The sequence below is a fragment of the Corvus kubaryi genome, unplaced genomic scaffold (assembly GCF_017639235.1).
Source record: "Corvus kubaryi isolate FWS band 111438036 unplaced genomic scaffold, C.kubaryi_AGA036_p1.0 split2-37374, whole genome shotgun sequence".
Taxonomy (NCBI): Eukaryota; Metazoa; Chordata; class Aves; order Passeriformes; family Corvidae; genus Corvus; species Corvus kubaryi.
Genome location: NW_024582082.1, coordinates 2,839,852 through 2,857,391, shown reverse-complemented (window position 1 = coordinate 2,857,391; position 17,540 = coordinate 2,839,852). Strand labels below are relative to the sequence as shown.

At 51.7% G+C, this 17,540-nt stretch overlaps 1 protein-coding gene across 2 annotated transcripts in view; it reads right to left on the bottom strand.

Moving 5' to 3' along the window:
* Positions 1 to 434: 434 nt before the first annotated feature.
* Positions 435 to 17,540, bottom strand: part of LOC121658112 (platelet-derived growth factor receptor beta-like) — a 31,838-nt gene continuing 14,732 nt past the window's right edge. For both annotated transcript variants that reach the window (XM_042014587.1, XM_042014589.1), the window contains exons 4-23: positions 16,872 to 17,141; positions 16,469 to 16,596; positions 15,988 to 16,162; positions 15,211 to 15,403; positions 14,894 to 15,009; positions 14,247 to 14,373; positions 13,876 to 14,087; positions 13,125 to 13,219; positions 12,735 to 12,867; positions 12,222 to 12,326; positions 12,013 to 12,123; positions 11,496 to 11,649; positions 10,489 to 10,655; positions 10,132 to 10,250; positions 8,904 to 9,026; positions 7,376 to 7,487; positions 6,995 to 7,094; positions 6,786 to 6,891; positions 6,096 to 6,334; positions 435 to 5,601 (exon numbers count right to left, since the gene is read on the bottom strand). In XM_042014587.1, coding sequence (XP_041870521.1) covers positions 5,451 to 5,601; positions 6,096 to 6,334; positions 6,786 to 6,891; positions 6,995 to 7,094; positions 7,376 to 7,487; positions 8,904 to 9,026; positions 10,132 to 10,250; positions 10,489 to 10,655; positions 11,496 to 11,649; positions 12,013 to 12,123; positions 12,222 to 12,326; positions 12,735 to 12,867; positions 13,125 to 13,219; positions 13,876 to 14,087; positions 14,247 to 14,373; positions 14,894 to 15,009; positions 15,211 to 15,403; positions 15,988 to 16,162; positions 16,469 to 16,596; positions 16,872 to 17,141 — 2,936 coding nt within the window. In that variant the 3' untranslated portion in view covers positions 435 to 5,450. The remainder of the gene's footprint in view (positions 5,602 to 6,095; positions 6,335 to 6,785; positions 6,892 to 6,994; positions 7,095 to 7,375; positions 7,488 to 8,903; positions 9,027 to 10,131; positions 10,251 to 10,488; positions 10,656 to 11,495; positions 11,650 to 12,012; positions 12,124 to 12,221; positions 12,327 to 12,734; positions 12,868 to 13,124; positions 13,220 to 13,875; positions 14,088 to 14,246; positions 14,374 to 14,893; positions 15,010 to 15,210; positions 15,404 to 15,987; positions 16,163 to 16,468; positions 16,597 to 16,871; positions 17,142 to 17,540) is intronic.

The window sequence follows — 17,540 nt, the reverse complement described above, 5'->3', positions numbered from 1 at the left end:
TCCTTCAGCCCAGCCACTGTTCAGTTTGTCATTTCTCCTGCATCCCCACCCCAACCTGAGCACAGACCCAACAATGCTCCAAGGAGTCAAGTCCTTAGCTGGGACTGCTGGCCCAAACCCCAGGCAGTGGGGTTATACATAGGAACAATTCCTGGTGTCCTTCCCTCTACCCACCTGCCATATAACCCACAAACTGCACAGCTACCAGAGAGATGGGGCAGATCTTGACCCTTTTCCTTACCCTGTCTCTGGGCTCAGCTGCTCCTTGCAGTGCTTCTCCCTGCCTGGCTCCCAGCTTGGCTTTCACTAAGCACTGGGGTCATGCACAGCGTATTAACATGCTTAGCCTTCACCCACCACAGGGTTAAGCTGTATTCCCAGCCCCATCTGAGCGGGAGCAACCAAAAGCAGGCAAATAAAGGAAGAGATGGAACTTTGCAAAATGAAAAACACCTTTATTTTTAAACTCTTTCTTTAAAAATGTATTTGTAAAAGTTTACAGCATAAAAATAATATCTCATGGCTATAAATGTGACATAGTACAAATTCTACAAATACAACTGTAAACCTAGAAAAATGTTAACTCTTTGGTACCTTAGTCTGAACTCTGCTTTCTCCTTTGCCCTCATGCTGATTTTGACAGAGAGCATGGAGATAGGTGCTGCTGCTGTTCAGAAAGGCTGCAGAGGAACAGTGTGATGCCAGCAAGCCAGCACAGCAGGATGGGGAGAGGGCACACTTTGGGCAAGATTTACAGTTCTGGTACAATGAATCCATGAAGGAGTAAGGAAGAGGAGTGATGGGACACTAGAGGCCTGCAAGCACAAGCTGGCTTCCTTGCCTTCTTGCACCTCAGGCAAGAGTCATCACTCCAAAGTGCTGCTGGAGCAGTTCCCCTGTCTTTGCCACAGCCGACTAGATCCACCTTGGCATTTCCCAGGGACCTCAGATCTCTGGGTGAAACATGGGAACTATGCTGGGAGCCCAGCAACCCATGTGCTGGCCCATGAAATCTTACTCTTAGCAATATCTGGCCTGCTTTGGGCAAGTCCTGCAGGTGACATGGTGCCTCCACTGTTACAGTCAGCACTGGCCACTCAGCCTGCAGGCAGGGCTGGGATCTGCTGCAGGAATGACCTGTGTGGCTCTGGAGCTGCCCAGTGCTCAGGGAGGACCTGCAGCTGCCCCGGCTGCTCTCTGCCTGGGCAACCACCTGAGGCAAAGGATGCCAAGACGTTGCTGAGGGCTACCAAAGGGCAACCTTTGTGTTCTCTAAGTGGGACACAGACAGGCTGTATCCAGGCTCCCTGGTCATCCTGGAACCTGAGCTAAGCACGGAGCCCAACCAGGGCTGTTCCTTGCACTTGCACATTGGAACAGGGGGTTTGCCTCCTTAGCACTCTGTGAAATTCCCTTCCCCAGATCTGCCAGCTTTGCACAGACCTGGGGCTTCCCCACAGGCAAGCCCTAACAGCCCAGTGCCCTTTATTTGTGGCGCTGCCTCTCCCTCAGCCCAGAGCCCTGACTGGGAAGAAAGACAAGAGCTGCCTTTCACTTCTGGCTGACTTCCTCTGGCTGCACATCTGCACTGCACTTCTGCCCCCCATCCCCATGGGACCCTGTCACAGTCCCCTTGGCAGGTGAACAGAGACAATTTACCTACTACTAAAGTCCGCTGTGCTCTAGATTTCTTAACGCAACACAAACAAACACTAAACGTGACACTCGCGCTTAAGAAAATAACACACTCAAACTGAGAAGGACAAAAGGATTAAAACCTGTGCACACATCAGTCTGAGAAACACCTTAAATGCGGAAATAGACACCAGAGCGCTGCAATAGTTTCTGGGATACACGTATGAAATAGTGACTGGCAGTAGGATTGTGCATATACTGGTTCTGATAACAATGTAACAGCTGTAGAGTAAAATATAACCTACAAATAAAAAGATATTGCACTAGAGATGGGCCCAAGCTGTGGCATGTGTTCCTTCATAAGGGGCTCAGTTTGGGTCCACCTCTAAACACAAAAACACACCCAAACAAAAATACTGATCATCAAAACAGAAAACCCAGTGGGACCAGTTTCCTTCAGAGTCCCACTGGAGAAATTATGGCTACAAAACTGAAGGGCCTAGAACAGTCAAACATTTCTCCTGGCCCTCATCTGCCAGGCCACGCAGGGACTGGAATGTTGGCAGCAGAGAGAGGGAGCGTGGGGCTGGATCTGTCATTCCCAGCTCTGCCAAGCCCTCTCTTTGAGGGATGCTTAGCAAAATAAGTTGGCTTTTCCCAGCTGCCAGCTTGTCCCTGGCTGAGAAGGTCAGGTCACTGCCAACTTGCTAAAGGTGCTGTGAAAGGTTGAGTAAGGACAGGAAAATACCACAAAGTGCAAGACTTAGCCCTAAAAATCACAGGGCCAAGGGCAAGTATTTGGTCATATTCCTCTGGAGTGGGGAATGGTATCGTTTTGCAAAGAGTCTGGTGTACCTACTTTAAGAACGAATAGGGAGGTGGGGTTAGCATCCCATCAGCAGCCAGAACAGGTTTCAATGCAAAGAATAATTGCAGTAAATCTACTAATGGGACAAAATGCAATAGACATCCAAATGTAGCTAATGCCCAGCTAATAGGACAGAACACCTGACCTCCCCCAGCAGGGACATTTCCCCTTTCAGGACTGTGGAAACTATTTGATAGTGGAAAATCAGTAATTTAATTAGCAATTAAATCTGTACAAGATGAAGTTTAGAATAGGATTTTTGAAATAAGTAAATGGCCAAAGGGAAAGTGAGAAGGTGTTAATTGATGGGGAAATCTTTGGGCCGGGTGGAAGTAGTAAAAGTAGCTCCCACAGTTTTTTCTTGTTGCTAGAAGTATCTAATATTTTTATTAGTCAGTCCAACCCAAAAATAACAGTTTGTTAACAAAATTTGCTGATGACCCAATGTCTGGAACAGCAGGGTGTATCTTGGTGAGAAATGCTAGAAGTGTAGAAAGACGTAGGTGCCTAGATTGGTCAGAGGATGACTCCAAGCTCTCAGTATGTTGTGGCTGGGAAAAGGCTAATATTATCCAAAGCTATCTTGCCTGGACCAGGCAAGTCCAGACCAGCACAGACCAGAACTATTAATGCCCTGTGCGAGGTCTAGGTTTGACCTCACCTGGAGTACTGGGTACTTCTGGTCACCTTTGATAGAGAAGGATGAATTAAAAGTGGAGCTGGTGCAGACAGGGGCTGTTAGGATGATCTGATGTGCCATCCTATGGGCTCAAGTTGCAGTGACAGAGATCCTACCAAGCACCTTACATGTTAGAAAAATCAAGCAGTCTGACCCAAAGGATCTCATAAATTACTGCTTCTCTGCAGTGAGGATTGTTTCATGAACTGTGGCCATAGGAGATGGCTCCTTCATTACAAGCAGGAGGAACAGAGGATGGAAAAACAACTGTCATTCACGGTATGTTTCCTATGGATGGTGGGGAATCTGACCACATAGGCTGAAAATATCCTCTGCCGACTGCCAATAAAAGTGCTATTTCTTATGTTCACATTTTACCAAGGACATCAGCCCACAGAACACCTACTCCTCCTTCAGCCGCATAAATGGCAGCACTGGAGTGGTAGGAAATTTAAAACAGAAGCTGTTTTGCTGGGGATTTCTGGCAGAAGTTTCATATCTTGAAACAAAATAAATTCTCAGTGGCTCTGAGGTGGCAGAAGCCCAGCAAGATGCTGATCAAATTTCTGATTTTGTAAACCTGCCTGTGCAATTCCTGTAGGATGCACAGAGCGATGTGCGTGAGTAGGGCAATGAAGGGGTTAATGGGAGTAGGGCACATGCAGTGAACAGAGCTCTGTGTGAAGTGAAACTCATTTCAGAGAAAAACCTGTCTTCTGTGGTGTCAGACCTGTGGTTTTGGGGGTCCAGCTTTCATCTCTGCAGAGGCGGGGTTCACAACTGATTTCCAAAGCCTGGTGTTCCTCCTGCTTTGAGTCTGCTCGTTCAAGTGCCAGCTGAGAGCACAAGAAGCCTCAGACCCATCTGTGAGAAGTGGGGAAGGAGGTGAGAGGCAGGGGGAAGGTCTGGGCCCTTTTAGTTTTCAAAACACTCTCCAAGAGAGAGGAATCCTCCCCGATTCCTCTTGCCCTGCTCAGTTCCCTGTAACACTTCACAGCCCTGGCAGGCTGCAAGGGACTCTGCCTGACCTCAGAAGGTGGCAGGGCATGAGATCCAGTTCAGCTGTGACCAAGGAGCTTCCCAGCCCCGCTCCCTCTCTTTCTTTGGAGCTATCCCTGGGCTGGTGTTCTGGCATCCTTATTTCTGCCCATAATCTTGCTGTGACTCAGGAGGGAACGGTGAGCCCTCCCATCCTGAGAAAGAGCGTTTGGGTGAACAGTTTATCAAAGGTGAGCCTTTGCTTCCCAAAGATAAGGCACAAGGGTTCTGCAGCTGGCGTGGTTATATGATTTCCCAGCAGATGAGCTGGGTGTAGTGGCAGTAGATTAATGAATAACCATATTGTTTCCTTATACTAGCCCTGGCTAGTGGATTAATATATTTGTTCCCTTTAAATCTTCAATGGAGAATAATTAGCTTAGTGTCCACACAGACAACACGAACAACAGTGGCTGCCCTCTTTGCTTCTATAACCAAGTCATTGTGAGGGCATTTGGAGTTCCTGGCATGCCCCTGGAGCTCCTGGTGCCATGCTGGGCACAAAAGGGTGTGACAGCCTCTAGGTGGATGCCGAGCTATGCCCCAGAGCTATGAATACCTGCAGTGCTTGTGATGCTCTATCCACCACAGAAGAGCTGTTGAGAGAGGAAAAGGGTAATTCCGTACCTCCCAGACACTGGCTGGTCTCTTCAGGACTTGACTGTGCTTGGAGGAGAATCCAACGTACTCCTGACCTCCAGCAGCTGAAGGTTGGTGTTGCAGTTTCTCTACACCCCAGCAATGGGCTCCAGGTGGATTATCTGTCGCAGTGGCATTCCACAGAACCACAGCATGGCTGGTGCTGAGACCATCAGAGAAGTGCTGGTGCAGAGGGGATGAATCTCCTTGCCACGGAGGAGGAAGAGGCTGGAGTATCATCTTAGCAATGCAGAAAGTGGTGTCTCGTGGAGATCCAACCCATGTCTTCCATTGAAAAGATGTTGGTCTGTGAGATGTCTCCCTCCTGCAGTGGTTTGATCACTGAGGAGGATGTGGCAGTGATATAGAGGGTTTCTGGCACTGAGCCGCCTCTTTTTAAGGGGGAAGGGGATGGCAGTGGGGAAAAGTCTTCAATTCCCCACCCAACACTGGGAAACAGGAGGGAAGGAGGAATGCTGGGACAGGAGGGGATGTCCTGACGTACAAGCACAAGCATGGCTCTCTGTGACAGCTGGGTCAGCCCCTCAGCCGGCCTCTCCATAAGGAGATGCAAAGTCAGCCCAGCTCTGACTACAGGAAACTCTCCTCCACCTCTTGGAGTCCAGTGGTTGGCTCCTGGCAGCCTGGCTGTGGGTCGGATTCCTGCTCCTCATCCTGCCGGAGGCCCAGAGGGGTGTCACAGGATATTGTAGATGATGTGTTGGCCTCGTTCAGCATAGAGCTGAAGGGAGACAAGAGGGAGAGAGAAATGAATGTCTTGTCCCAAGTCTCCTGGTCAGAGAGGACTCCCAGCAACTGAGAAGCGTGTTGAGCTCCCAGCAGCCCCACTCTGAGTAGCTTCCCACAGGGGAACAGACCATACCAGGTGGGCCTATTCAGCCCTCAAACACAACACACTGTTGGTTGGGTTCTACAGAACATGGCTCCCTGTGTGCTCTCCTCTCCATGAGTGGGGTTGCTTGTCGTCAGCTGTGCTGGCTGATGTGCAGGGATGTGGCATTGTGCCCTATCTCAGTTCATGTCCCAGCTCCTCTGGTTCCTTTAGGCTCATGAAAGTCACAGCTACTCAGATGGGGCAACACTGCCCTCCTTCTCTCCTAGTACATCCACCCCTAGTCTGTGCCTCAGCAGAACATCCCCTTTTTCTCTTGAGGTCCCCATTTCAGATTTGGACAGCTGGGGGGGAAGGACAACACTCAGAAGCAATGTTTTTACCTGGCCCGGCTGATGGAGGCCTCCTGAGGGAGGTCACAGCTTGCCTCAGGTTTGGGGTCGGGAAGAGGGATGATATAATCATTCTCGCCCCCGTTCTGGTGCACAGCTGTGTAGAGGATGCTGCTGGTGGGGGAGCTGGCAGCAAGCCGGGCGTTGTTCAGCACAGGAATTGTGGGTCTTGTGCGGACAACAGCGGGGTGGTCACTCTTCATGAACTCTTCATCCACCTGCTGGTACCTCTGCTCTCACACGGCAGGTTACCAAAGAAAGGGAAAGGTCTTGTGAGTGGGGAGAATGCACTTGTGTTGTGTATCCTTTCCATGCCTGCCAGGGTTTTCCTAGAGGGTCTGGCATCTTCTAGCTGGGTTCATCTGCCCTTACTCCAACAAAGATAGGCCATGAACCTTTCCTAAGGGAGAGATCAGTAGCACAACTTCACAGCTCCAAAATACCAAACAGTTGGAGGCAGGATTTCGATCTCCTGCCAGTTCTGATTTCCGCAGTTGCTGAGTTACCAGCTGCCTGTCTGGCGATGCCAGCTGTCTCGGCAATGTTCCTGCGATGCCCAAACCACCTTCACTGGCTAATGCAGACTTGCTCACAGCAAAATCCTCTGCCACTGCAGCACTAAACAATCATCTCCAAACCCTGCCTCCTCTGTCCCTCCAGCACAGGGTCCTTTGGACACACCTTTCTGTAGCAATCCACCAGGAGGTTTCCCATAAGCACCACCAGCTGCGAGAAGGATGGCCTGATCTCAAACTTCTCCTCCCAGCACTTCTGCATGATGTTGTAGCTGCCAAGAGGGAACGGAGAGTTAGCAGGTGAGGAAAACAGGCAGAAATGCTTCTGTAGTGTGTAGAACGCATCCAGGGCAAACACATGTGGACAGCACTTACATTTCATCAGAGGCGTGGGTGGGTTTGGACATCCGATAGCCACGTTTGATGGCGTTGTAGAACTGCTCATTCATAGGCAGTTCAGGGTATGGAGTCCCTCCTGGTGTACAGGGAGAGCAGGAATTAGGCTGCTGGATTGCCTGCCACCCTCCAGCCAACATGCATTTCACACCAAGACTTTCTTATTTTTTACCTTTCCTGTTTCATTTCACTTCCAAATGCAACGTGAGCATGGGGAAGAAGGAGACAGGGAATAAAGTGCTACTCTGACTGGTAAGGTAGGAACTTGGGGGTTAGAAATGCATTTTTATTGTTTTTGAAGGGATCCTGCTAACATGCTATCAGAACTACAGACATCACCATGATCTCCAGGGCACTTACCTAGAGTGAATATCTCCCAAAGAAGAATCCCAAAAGACCACACATCACTCAGGGTGGTGTAGAGGTTGTTGAAGATGCTCTCTGGAGCCATCCACTTAAGGGGCAAGAAGGTCTAAGAGAGAATAAAAAATGAAACAAGAAGAGAGTCAGCTGTACCCACAGCACCTGTTTCAACAGGTAAGAGCCTGTCACCCAAGCTACAAGCAAAGAAGACCCTTCAGATCTGTCTGTGAGTCCAACACATCTGTGACATCTGCTGTCTGTCAGTTCTGGGAGGGACCAGTTGCCTCTTTGTTTGTGCAGAACAGACCCAGCAGGAAGGAGGAAAGAATGGCTGTGCTGTATCCATTTCCATCACAGCCTGCAGTGATGAGTGCACACATGTCACAGTGCGTGTTCTCTGATCCTCGCTCTTGAGGAGGCCACTGACTTGCACAACCTGACCAAAGACTACTGATGAAAATCCAGGCCCATCTGACTTTGGAAACCTGAGACCAAGCTGGAGAGGGCTAAGGGATGGCCAGAAAAGAGCCAAAGGATACATCCAGATTCTTTTCTCTTCTTACTCACACAGAGTAATAGAAAACCAAAAGCCTCACTTGACCAGCTTGTAGGCAGCACTGGCTGTGCTGCTCCTGGGATTTGCTTGCACAATGAATACCAAAATAATCTCCAGGAAGGATTGCAAAGGGGCTCAGTTTCATTTCCCATTTTGGACAGGAAAGCTGCTATGCCAAGGCTGGACTGAAAACCCCAACCCCTCTGCAGGAGGGTCCCCCTGTCCAAGCTCTGAGTGCCTGTTTGACAGCACATGGGAGAAATCATGAAAGAAGTTAAGTCTTTTATTGATTAGATAGAGATTTAAGGCACCTGTCTCTAGTCTCAGCTCCCCCAGCCTCAGTTTCTCTGGGAATGGCCTGTTTTGCTTGGGGTTGGAGATCACCAAATGCCTCAGGGCTGGAGTGGATAGGTTGTCGTTGAAATCACAGGGAAATGCTTTCTGGCAAAGCTCAATTACAGCTTTATCCTCTCCTGCCTCGAAAGATTGAAGATGTCTCTCTGGAGAGTAGCTGCTTGCAAGAAGACACTTCTTCTTAACTTGTGGTCTAGTGGTTAGAGCAGAGTCCTGTGAATCTCTTCCCAGAGTGGTCAGTGAGTCACTATAGCCCTACCAGGCTGCCTAACCTCGCCTCCTCCTGCCTGCAGCTCAAGACCACACTCAGTGCTGGCAGGATGCAGCACTGGTGCCAGTGATGGGGACAGTGTACAGGGGGCAATCCTTAGTTTTGCGGCTGCTCAGGCTCTTCTGTAAAGAGCCAGGAGATGTGGGTACGCAATTCTGCTACGCCACAGTGTACAGAGCACACAAAGTGAACGATGGTTGGCTGTTGACATCATCTCCTGGGAGTCCTGCCCTGTCACCACCTCTGGGCACACTGATGGACAGGTGGCTCTCAGGGGGACTATGTAGGAGGTGCCAGCCCCAGAGCCCTGGGAAGAAGGAGCTTGCAAGGCTGCTGGTACTCACGCTGCCTTTGGAGATATAGTTGGAATCCCTCATGATGTCCCTTGCCAGGCCAAAGTCACAGATCTTCACCAGCTTCCCCTCACAGATGAGGACGTTCCTGGCAGCCAGGTCACGGTGCACACACTGTAGGGGGGAGACAGAGCACTGTCACTGTGAGGGATCTTCAGACAGCCCAGGGACACAGCCCAGCTCCAGCACTGACCCATTCCTGGGGCTGCAGGGAAAGGAATCACCTCACACCATTTCAGGTGTCTCCTTCACCTCTAGGGACAATCATGGCTCGACCACTAGCAGAGCTACCACATTTTTGCTGTTTGCCTGGACTGCTTCCCCTGTGACAGCAACAGCCACATGGATCTGGCAGGGGGAATCTGAACAGCCCAGCAGAGAGGGCACTGCCTGGGCCGGACCAAGCAGGGGGACTTGGTGGGCTGGAGGGAAGGGGTGGTCTCCATCTCTGGACAATCCAACCCAGCAGCCTGAAGGCATCAGAGTTACACCAGCCTGGCTTGTGCCTCCTAGTTTGCCAGCATGCTGGATGTTTTCCGTATGAACAGCCCTGAAATTTGCTGCAGGAGCACTGACCATGCACTTTTGCAGATCAGACTGTCTAGCTGGGGGCAGAGAGCCAGGAATTTCTCTCCTTGTTGATGGCATTGATGCCTTCTGTTAGCCCTGCCCTGTGAGCTTCACACAATCCAGCTATATTACTGCTTGCCCTGGGCTAAGCCACACCTTAGGAAATCCCAGAGGATTAATTTCCACTAAATTTCCTTAATTTCCACTAAACAAGCACTTTTGGTGAGTCCTGGGGTGCTCAGAGCACGCAGTGCAAAAAGGGTGCCTAGTAAGAGTAGTTGCTCTGCTGCAGAGTGCCTTGTGCTTTAGCTCCCTGTACACTGTTTGGTCATCCCAGTAAATAGGGATGATATAATGCCACAGCTGTGCTGAACACAGCTCGGGAGGAGCACAGAGTCAGGGAATTTGAGGTCTGAAGCTCAGTGTAAGCCAGGAGTAGCTGTCACATGCAAATATAGTCACGCTGATCTCCAGGACTGTGTTTCCAAAGGGAAGTGGTCAGCAGCTCTTCAATTGCACAGCCACTTCACCCACGAGGAGTTTGGCACGGACAGAGGGACAGTGGGAGGAAGCTGACCACAGGATACGGCAGAGAACTCACTGTTGGCCACCACCACTGCTCCCACCACAGACCAGCCAGCATACATACGTTTTTGGAAGCCAGGAACTCCATCCCATTGGCCACTTGGAAGCTGAAGCCCACCAAGTCCATGTAGCTGAGGAGCGGAGACTCATTTATCAGTGTCACCCGGTCTGTCCTTTCAGGAGCTGAGGGCAAGCAGAGATGGATGTTGGTGTTACCCAGCACACTGGTGAGCCTCCCACTAGGGGAAGGACACACTGGGGAATGCTCTGCCTCCAGCAACAAAAGAGCAGAGCTGGGAGCTCTCACTGTGAGGGCATCTGCCACTGCTGCTGGATGTGTCCCAAAGGCAACCTCTGCAAGCAAAGGCACCCACACCCAAAGTACAAGCACCTCTCCCCCCCGCTTTGGCCAAGCTGTTACCTGAGGGGGAGTAGCTGTCCAGCTCATAGGGGGTGCCATAGTTAGAGGACTCGATGTCAGCGTACTTGACTTCACCCTTCATGTCAGACATGGGCACATAGTCTAGGGAGTCGTCCTTGCTCATGTCCATGTAGCCCCCGTCGCTCTCGACAGACATGGAGAGGTGGCTGTGGGGGGAAGGGAAGAGGCTGTTCAGATCCAGAGGGGAGGAGGAGACACGAGGGCTGGGGGCAATGATTTGTGAGTCTGAAATTCCTGAAACCTCAGCCCCAGCACTGAAATGTCCCACACAGCTGGGAAGGAAGCCCTGCATCATGAATGCAGAAATGTGCAAATGGCACAGCGCTTAGGAAGATCTCAGCCGCCTTCAGGCAGAAAGGGCAGGGGGGAGCTGTAACACTGATCTATTTTTCTATTGTTTTGGCGTGTTGGAAGGAAATGCTGCTTTCTAGCTTCCCATGGGACCACTTCTCTGTGCTGCCGTGCCTGCATCCCTTACAGCTGGCAACCAGATGAAGGACCATTTCCCTTTCCTTGTGGCACCTCTTGTGCAACTGCCCTCCTTCTAGCACTTCTCCCTTAGGCTTGGTAGCAACTCCACCTGCCCTGGAAATGCAGAGCTGAGGTCTCCAGTGGCTAAGACATGCTGGAAAACCCAGTGTCTCTGTACTCAGAGCATGGCTATGGTTATGCCAATAAAGCTAACAATGCCAGGAAATATTCCCAACTGGCATGGAGCTGCTGGCATGTGTGCTAGCAAACTCAGACTCCAGGACACACAGTTTGCTAACTCCTTGCTGTCAGGAGCTGCTTGGAGGTCACTGGTTGGCACAAGGGCTGGTCTAACAAGGTAACAGAGCAGCCAGCTGTGTCCCAGTGCTGGGCCAGCGTTTGTTTCACTGCTCTGGAGAAATGCAGGATCCTTCCTGGCAGTACCAGCCTCCCTCCCTGATGGGGCTAGGATGGGGCAGGTGCCAGGGAGAAGGAGAGAGCTGCTTTCCTGGTACCTGTGCACATGGTCCTCCTTGGGGGTGTTCCCGTAGAGCTCCGCCTCTCGCCGTGCCTTCTCTCCATAGGACTGCAGGAAGGTGTGCTTGTTGCGGTGCAGGTAATCCACCAGGTCCCCGTAGCGGCAGTACTCGGTGATGATGTAGATGGGTCCTGGTGGGACAGAACACCTGCATCAGTCCTGCCTTGGCCACCATGCCCGTGAATTTCATCCCACTAGGATATTACGAGACTGCAGGGCGTCTGGGCAGGGCCAAAGGGAAAAGCCACCTTTCTGGTACTGAGCATTTTTTGGCATTTGAAATTTGTGTTTGTGGAGGGGGGAATTACAGACGTGCTTTCCCAGTTTCAGTCAGGTTGGAAGAAAGGTGTTCAGAGTCCCACAAGGCTTTCTTAGGAGAAGGATGAATCATTTGGAACCAGACAACAGGAATTATTCTATCTAAGGACAGTTGTCCTCCTAAGCACAGCCCAGGGAAGCAGGGAGAGGACACAGGGTTCTCAGGGCTCATCTACCTCCTTTGGTGCAGGCCCCCAGCAAGTTGACAATGTTGAGGTGAGGTCCCAGGTGGCTCATGATCTTCAGCTCGGACATGAGGGCTTGCTTCTCACTACTGCGGGCTGTGGCTGTTGGGGAGAGCCAGTGTGAGCAGCAGGGCAAGGAGGGGAGAGCATGGCACTGATTGGTCTTGTGGCTTTAGGGTGGGGAAAGGGGGACAACTCACACTTGAGCATCTTGACTGCCACTTTCATGGTGGACTGTGAATGGCTCAGGCCATGGGCTGTTGCCTCCACCACACGACCGAAGGCACCAGAGCCGAGAGTGCGTCCTGCAAAGAAACAGCAAAGAGGCAAAGTTGGCAATGTTCTAGAGGAGACATGAGGAGAGGAGCCTGGAAAAGACAAGTTGCCTGTCTAAAACCACACCAGCCTTGCTGCAGTCATCCTGGTGGGCACGGACATGGCCATGAGCTATGATGTTTGGGGTTGGGGCTGGTTTCCAGAACTGCCAGCTACAAGGAGGGATAGCCGGGAATAACACAATGCTTAATGCCAAAAGGGGCAGCTGGCCTCCCACCACGGCCCCAGACAATCCCCCTTTTCCAGGACCACATTGTATCTCCAGGGATCTCTGTTTATTCTGGGTTGGTCTCTTTTGGAGATTTCAACCCAAAACTTATCACCCCCAGACAGCCAGGACCTCAGGAATCCATCAGTGGGACCTGCAGAGCCTTTACCTAACACCAGCTTGTCCCTGGGCACCTCCCAGGTGGAGTCATACGGGAGCTGCATGGGATCCACATAGATGTACTCGTGCCCATCAGAGCTGACTGACTCAATCACCTTCCAGCGGATTTCATAACGAGGTTTCTGGAAAAAGGAGCAAAGGGAAAAGAGACATCTGAGAGGCTGGGAGTCAGAGGGGGCATGGGGGATGTGTGTGGACTTTGTTAGGGAGCCTTTGGTCCCTCCAGCTGTTGTCTCATTCCCTATCTACTCCGGAGATGCCAGGGGCATGCAGGAACTAATGGAGGCCATAGATCCTGACACAGCTGGGACACATCAGGCCCAGCCACCCTAACCCTGGGGTACCACTGTGTCGGCCTGGGAACACTCTCCTCTTTTACCTTCTGCCACAGGACGATCAGGATGATCAGGGAGATCACAGTGAGGACCAGCAAGGCCAGGATGACAGAGATGATGACCACCTTGAATGGCAAGGCTACAAAAATAACAGAGACAGCAATCAGACTCCTCCACCCCTGCACGGCCTAAGCACCCAGGGAAAGGAGGTGAGAGCAGTGCAAAGGGGTCCCTGCCCACTCCTCCCCCAGACATTGACCCTGAGCTGTTCTCTGGGTAGGGACAGTCTCCTCCCGGGCAGACTTGCCCAGCACTTGCAGGGCCAGTCCCCCAGGGATGAGGGGGTGATGGGTTGTTACTGCCTGCTGAAGGGTCTGCTGCCTCAGGAGAAGTTTGGCCATGGGAGTATATAAAGATAAAGAGGGGCTGTTTTGCTTGGGGGAGAACTGGCAGCTCTGGGCCTGGGCTTAGACCATCCTTCCTCATATTTGGGGTCCTCAGCACGTGGATGTTCAAGTCCATGGCACCATCTAGTGACCCGGGGGCTAATAACAAGACACTGGGGACCTGCCCAGGCACTCTTCTCTGGTCTCCCTGGAGAAATGACCCTGCCAGTAGTGGGAAGAGCATATCCATGGCTATTGGACATAAGGGCTCCACACTCCAGCTGGAATAATCTTTTCTGTTCAACCCAAAGGAAGCCTCATTTGGGGCAGAAGCACCCAGGTTTCCAGGCTGGAGACACAGAAAGGTCTATCTCCCCACCACTTGCTCAAAACTTGACTCAGCCCTCACCATGTGGGACCAGAGTGATGTCCTGGGAGTTGGTGCCCAGGAAGTTCTGCACGGTGCACCTGAGGAGCAGGGGCTCGTGCACCCTGTGCAGCTGCAGGGTGCTGTTGACGCGGTACAGCTGCCGCTCTGCGTGGTACGAGGCGTTGGTCTGCACGCCGATCTCGGCCGACTCGTTCCCCAGAAGCCGGGTGGGCTGTCCCTTGGTGCTGCACCTGGTCCAGAGAGGATAAAGGAACCTGAGAGGCAGAAGGGACCACGCACCACCATGGGATGCCCAGGTGTCTGGGCCAGCAGAATACAGTTAAATAATGGCCTATTATTCTAATAAATAAAAGTCCAGCTGTTCTCATGGCCTCCATCCCTCCACTCACCATTTGATGTCGCTGCAAGTAGACCAGCTGATCTCAGGCTGGGGCATGCCTTCAGCAGAGCATGTTATAGTCTGCTCCCCACTGCTAGCACTGCTGTTCTCCTTGAGATCCACCACTTTAGCTGGCACTGAAAACAAAAGACAGTGATGGGAATTAATCTTCCTTTCTGACTGCAGGATGGAAGGGGAACACGATTCCTCTGGGTAACGTGATTCGACTGTACCCCTACCAGAGCCTAGGGATGAGGTAGGACTCATCACATCAATTGTGTTTTATTTTTGAAAGGGAACAGCAAAAAGATTAAGGTTTGAGGGGGTTATGGAGGAGATCTGCTGCCATGTAGCTTGACTGGAGAGCACAGGGGAAAGTCCTGGACATGAAAGCTGTACAATAATCTCTGTACCTACTACCTTGGGCCAAGCTGATGGTGTTTGTACTGCTTCCCTGTCCCCACTTGCTCTGAGGCCAAGTGTGAGATATTTCACCTGTGTTTCTTGCTTGAATGCTCTTTCTTTAAGCAAGACCACTCTGGAGCTGCAGCCAGAGAAGTAAGGGCTTCATTCTGAGGGTTCTGCAGCAAAGGATGGTGGCACCCCTTATGGCTGCTCCTGCTCTCCTCAGCCCTGTGTCTGCATGCCCATCCTCACCATTTATCTGCAGATGGAAGGAGAGCTCCTGCTCATCATCTTCATTGGAAGCTCGAATGGTGTAAAATCCTCCTTCTTCCTGCTTCACCCGTACCAGCACCAGAGCTGTCTGGTACCTGAGGGAGACAGTCACAGAGTGAAGGCTGTGGGAAGGTACCTGGGGACTAATAATGCTTGGAGACAGCAGCTCCCATCCACCTGAGGCTCGAAATCCACTCACAGAAAACCATTCAACCACCGTGTCCAGCCAGCAATTTGGAGATTGCTTTGTGAATTACCCCCTCCCTGCACCCTGGTGAGGAATGATGGGCCCATACCTGGTTTCTGACAGGTTCCTGCTGGTGATGGTGAACTCACTGCTGCTCTCCATGGTCAATGTCTTGTTGTTCTTCAACCACACAATGCTGGGTTGGGGATAAGCCTCCAGCTCCACCTGGATAGTGTGGCTCTTGTGGACCTCAGCGTACACTGTGCTGGGCACGTGGGTATGGAAGTGAACAAAGCCACGCTCTGAGAGGGCACAGGAGGAAGAGGGGAGTCAGAGAGGGAAACAACCCTGTGCCCGGCCCTTTGGATAAATATGGATCTGGAACAAAACTCTCTGAATGACCAGAAGTGGTGGGGCAGGTCCAGATCCATGCCTTGAGACCTCAGACTTGTGTCTGAGGAGAGTGTGGATGCAAAACCACACTGGAGTAGAGGAGCTCACAGGGCAGCATGTGGCTCTTATCTTGTGGAGATAACGGAGATGGGGCAGTTTCCCTCAAACTACATGAAAGAAGGTCAGATGCAGATGAAAGACAATCTGTCTTCACGTCCCCTTGGCACTGCACAGTGCAGAAGAGCTCTTACCCATACCCTCAAGAGTGTTAAAGAGTCACAAAGGCCATGATGGGAGATTTGGGATGTTTTGAAGCCAAGAAGTGGCAGGGGTGACATGGGGTAAGGTTTAGCTCATTGTAATGGTTACTTAGAGCAGAAGTGAGGAGGGGAGAGAGCTGGAGGCTGTGAGAGAGGAGAGGGGGTCACTCTGGGACATCCTGCCTGGATGCCCACATTGTTTGCTGGCTTTGGGTGTGTGGCGAGCAACGCACCGATCACTTGGACGGTGATGTCTTTCAGGTCTGTTTTCTCATGGTAGCCCTCGGAGACATTGCAGACATAGGTGCCACCGTCCTCCAGCTCTGCATTCTGGATGATGAGGATGGAGCGGATCTCATGAGTGGATCCAGGCAGGAAGTCAGTCACGGGCTCCACAGCCTCCCCTGCCTGCAAAATGGGCACGGGAGACATGGTCTGAGGAGCCATGAACATGTTCTGCCATTGGGCTCACAGGGAGGGGAGAGAAAGTGGTAGAGGACCCCAGTTTGGCTGCCACAGGGCCAGGGAACATGCACCAATCAGAGGCCCCTGAGACAGACAGTCTTAATCCAAGGATATCCCGGTCAAGCTTCCCTGTGTGGCAGCAGCAGCATCCCATAACTTTTGCCATGGGATATTGCTGAGTGATTGCCATGGCAATTCTGGGTGAAGGCTGGAGCTGCTGCCCAGAGCCTGTGGATGTGGAGCACTCACCTGTTTGCGGGGATAATCCCAGTTGAAGTTGACCAGCTCGTTGCCGCTCACGGTGCACATCACGGTGATGTTTTCTCCCTGGCGCACCATGGTCTGCACCGCGCTGATGGAGACGTTCACAGATGACACTGTGGGAAAGGTGGACGAAAGGAATGAATTATGAAGGGATAAGTGGGCACCCAGTCCATTTATCTTGGGTGGACTGGTCCAGTGGAAACTGTCTTCCCTGAGGGATGGAGCTGACTTGTAGGCAGAACCTACTCTCTAATAGAGACAGGACTAAATCCAGCCTCCAAAGTGATCATCACAGAGGAGATGGGGGAGAGCTTTGCTGTCCCCTGCCATTGCCCTGAAGAAACAGCCACAGCAGGTGCACAGGTGTGCTGAGATAATGTCAGCTCACCCTGGATCCTGTAGACGTAAAAAGTGTCTGAATCCACCTCCTGGTCATCCACGAATGTCCGGCAGAAATAGCTCTTATCCTCAAAGAAGCCTTTGAATCCCTGTTGTGGATCATACATAGCTGGGATGGGGTTCTCCACCTTCTTCTCATAGAGGGTGACCTGCATCTGTGGGTTGGTCACACGACATGGGATGACAGCCTCTGTGTAGCCCGTCATGAAGATGAAGAGCTCTTCAGAGGTGGCTACGGGGAGGAAAACCAAGGAGGGATCTGTGGGAGAGAGGGAACATTGGTTAGAGAAAGCTGCTTGAAGCTTAAGCAGGGCTGCTCTGTGCTCCTCCGGGAATACTCCAACACAGGGCCCTGACTCCATATTAGCAGGATGCTTCTTCCCACACTTCTCTTGGGAAAGTAGAGCTGCATGTTGTGTGCTTGTCAAACCTCTCCTGGAAGGGCGAGAGAAACCCAGCACTACCAAGCACCACTGCTCCCCCACCACTTGTCCCAGCACACCACACTCTCTCTCCATGAGCTGGCACACCAGAGAATGCCACAGCCAGAGAGACCTACCATAAGGGCTCTTCTGCTGTTGGAAGAGGGATTTGGGAAGGCCAGGTGCTTGGAGGCAGAACAATAAGTCAAAGCCCTCTTTCTCCTAGTTGCTAAACC